Source organism: Oratosquilla oratoria, chromosome 1, assembly GCF_046742065.1.
Source record: "Oratosquilla oratoria isolate Oo_2021 chromosome 1, ASM4674206v1, whole genome shotgun sequence".
Classification (NCBI taxonomy): domain Eukaryota; kingdom Metazoa; phylum Arthropoda; class Malacostraca; order Stomatopoda; family Squillidae; genus Oratosquilla; species Oratosquilla oratoria.
The window spans coordinates 50428192-50431179 of record NC_134777.1 but is presented as its reverse complement, the minus strand read 5'-3'; the positions used below and the strand labels follow the sequence as shown (position 1 = coordinate 50431179).

The 2988-nt window shown below is 38.9% G+C and overlaps 1 protein-coding gene across 1 annotated transcript in view; it reads left to right on the top strand.

The window, feature by feature from the left end:
* Positions 1–831: 831 nt before the first annotated feature.
* LOC143017417 (uncharacterized) overlaps positions 832–2988 on the top strand; it is a 32083-nt gene continuing 29926 nt past the window's right edge. The window contains exon 1 of the mRNA XM_076172436.1: positions 832–996. Within this exon, the coding sequence (XP_076028551.1) occupies positions 906–996 (91 nt within the window). The 5' untranslated portion in view covers positions 832–905. The remainder of the gene's footprint in view (positions 997–2988) is intronic.

Sequence of the window (2988 nt, the reverse complement as noted above, 5' to 3'; positions counted from 1 at the left end):
CTAAGTAAATATACTCTTGAATATCATAAAGAATCTCAACACAGATGATGTTGCTTTACATGGAACTTTAATGTCGAACAATAATTTGATCTTCCTCTTATTCGTCTTCAAACCTACGTTGAGACTTTTATAGCTCAAATCCAAGTCTTCTGCTGTTTTTGAAATGATGATAATATCATACACAAATCTGAGATGATTAGAATATTCCCCATATTAATTATCAAACTTTTCCTTTCCCAACTCAACTTTTCGAAAACCTCTTCCAGGTAAATTGTAAATAGTTTGGGTAAAGAATGACACATTTCTTTAAGACGTTCCGGTCTAACCGAGAAGGGTTCGTTTACATAAGAAAAATAAACGTGGAAATGAGGTGTAAAGATGTACAGGATACGTTATGCGTTATATCTTCACGCCCGCTGAGTATGTGAGAAATGAACGCATGGTAACCAAGCACTTTTGTAATTCGTGACACTTTTACGTAAACTGTGATCTACGCCTCACTTTATTCTCTTCGTGGGAATTCCTGCAGAAGATCCATCTTCATTTCTTCCCAGGAAACGGGAGTGAAGTAATCAACAGCAGAGATAAGGACACGGAAATGCATGAAGGTTCGCTGAGGCGGTATTCCTAAACATTACTAAAAGGTCGTTATTTCCTGAATCCGTAAGCTTAACAACTTATATCTCGATTTAACAGAAAAATATTGAATTAGGGCTCCCTGACAATATAGATCGGAACGATAACAAGCTCTATTTCCGGAAAGTCTATGAATACAAAGCCAACTGTGTGCCTTCTCTTCAACTTGGCAAACGAATAAAAGACGTGCGAGGCCCGTGCGTCTTCAGCAGTTCGTCTTCAGGTCGTCCTCGACCAACAACAAAGGCTCCTCCAGTAGACAACCAACCATGAGGAGAGAACGATTGAGTTCATTAGCCTCTTCGGTGGCTGTAGTGTTGGCCCTTGTGTTAAGCTGCGCTGAATCGAAAAATCTTTTCGGTAAGTTTTTATCAGACCAGTAACTTAACTACTCTTTAATTCCTTACCTGATAGTGACGTTTACAAAGCTGAATGAAATGGTTAGACTTTTTTTTCATAAAGAAAACATTGAAAGGTCACCATCTTCAAGAAATTTTTTGATATATTCTAGTGCACAGTGCACAGGTTCCCTCTTTACTTTTCATAAGTTTCAGGTTTTCTCATCACGGTTTGTTAACTTGTCAACAATTTGTTACTCCATATTCGGGCATACACTCATATCCACACATGAACGCAATCATACACATGCACAAATATATACACATACACACTCTCACTCAGCCACAACACACTCACACACACACACACACACACACACACACACACACACACACACACACACACACACACACACACACACACACACACACTCGCGCACGCACACACACACACGCACACACATCCATACACACATTTTAAAAATGATACACAAACACACACATTTTTACATACACAAAGACACATCATGTACACACACACACAAACACACACACACACACACACACACACACACACACACACACACACACAAACACACACACACACACACACACACACACACATATGCTCATTCACACCTACCCACTCGCACCCACACAGACGCAGTCACCTACCCACCCACAACCACATACACGCACGCACGCACACACACACACAAATACACACACACACACACACACACTTCAACGAATGGACGGCTTAGAAGACGTTCTGAAGAAAATTGAAGTTTTGTGGATCCCAACGCAAAGAGAAGTGCCTATTGTATTTACAGGGTGGGGGGGGAAATTGCTCGTGGGGTAGTAGGAAAGTAGGGAAAGAGGAAAAGGGGAGGGATTACTGAGGGAAATGGAAGGAAATGAGGAAGGAGTAGACTTGGCCCAGGCAGACAGGCGAAAGGTAAACAAACGGCCCCCCGACGACGATGAAATGTCTAATAAAAATGTAAAGATTAGAAGTATAGATAAGAGCAATACAGTAGAAAGTGATGAGAATATTTTCCAGGGATTTAAAGAGGGTGGGGGGGGGACACAACCCCCCCCCCCGACTGACAAGACTAGAAGAGAAGGTCGATAAGATGATCGAGGACTTGGAGCGTAGGTTCGGTCATGTTAATAATATTATACGGAGAGTTGAAAAATTGGAAGAACTAGAGAAGGCGAACAAAAACTTAACTAAGGAAATTGAAGAATTAAAAAAACAGTTAAAAGAAGTAAAAGATGAGAATAAAGTCTTAAAGGAGAATAATAAGGAGAACAAGGAGGGTTGGAAAAAAATTCAAGAAAATAGCAAAGTTGCATTCACTGACATAATCAGACAGCAAATGAATGAACAAACTGAAAACTCAGTTATTAAAGTGATGAGACAGAAGGAGAATATAGTAAGAGACTTAGCAGACAAAAAGAAATGCATAATTATATTAGGAATGGAAGAGAAACATAACCCAGATAGAACCACAAGAATCAAAGAGGAAAATGAAAAAGTAAGAAATTTACTAGAATTAGTTCAGGAAGATGAACCAGAAATAATGAAACAAATCGAAGAGAAATTCAGGCTCGGGAAATATAGTACAGACAAGACCAGACCAATTAAGATTAAATTCAGGTCACAAACTACGGCTGAGAATATCTTATCCAAAACAGGGAAACTAGCAACAAGTGAACAATATAAAAAGATATGGATAAAAAGGGAAATGAATAAAGAGGAAAGAGAGGAAGAAAAGCAGGAAAGACTTGAAGGAAAGGAAAAAAACGAGATAAGAACGGAGTCAGAAAAAGAGAGATTCTATTGGAGAGTAGTGAATATGAAACTAAAGAAAGTCGACATACAAGAGAAAAACAAAAGGGAAACAGAGAACACAATGGAAGTGGCAGAAAACTAAGAGTGTCTTACACAAATATAGATGGATTAATAACAGGATTGAATGAGCTGAATGATTATTTGAAAGAAAAAGAA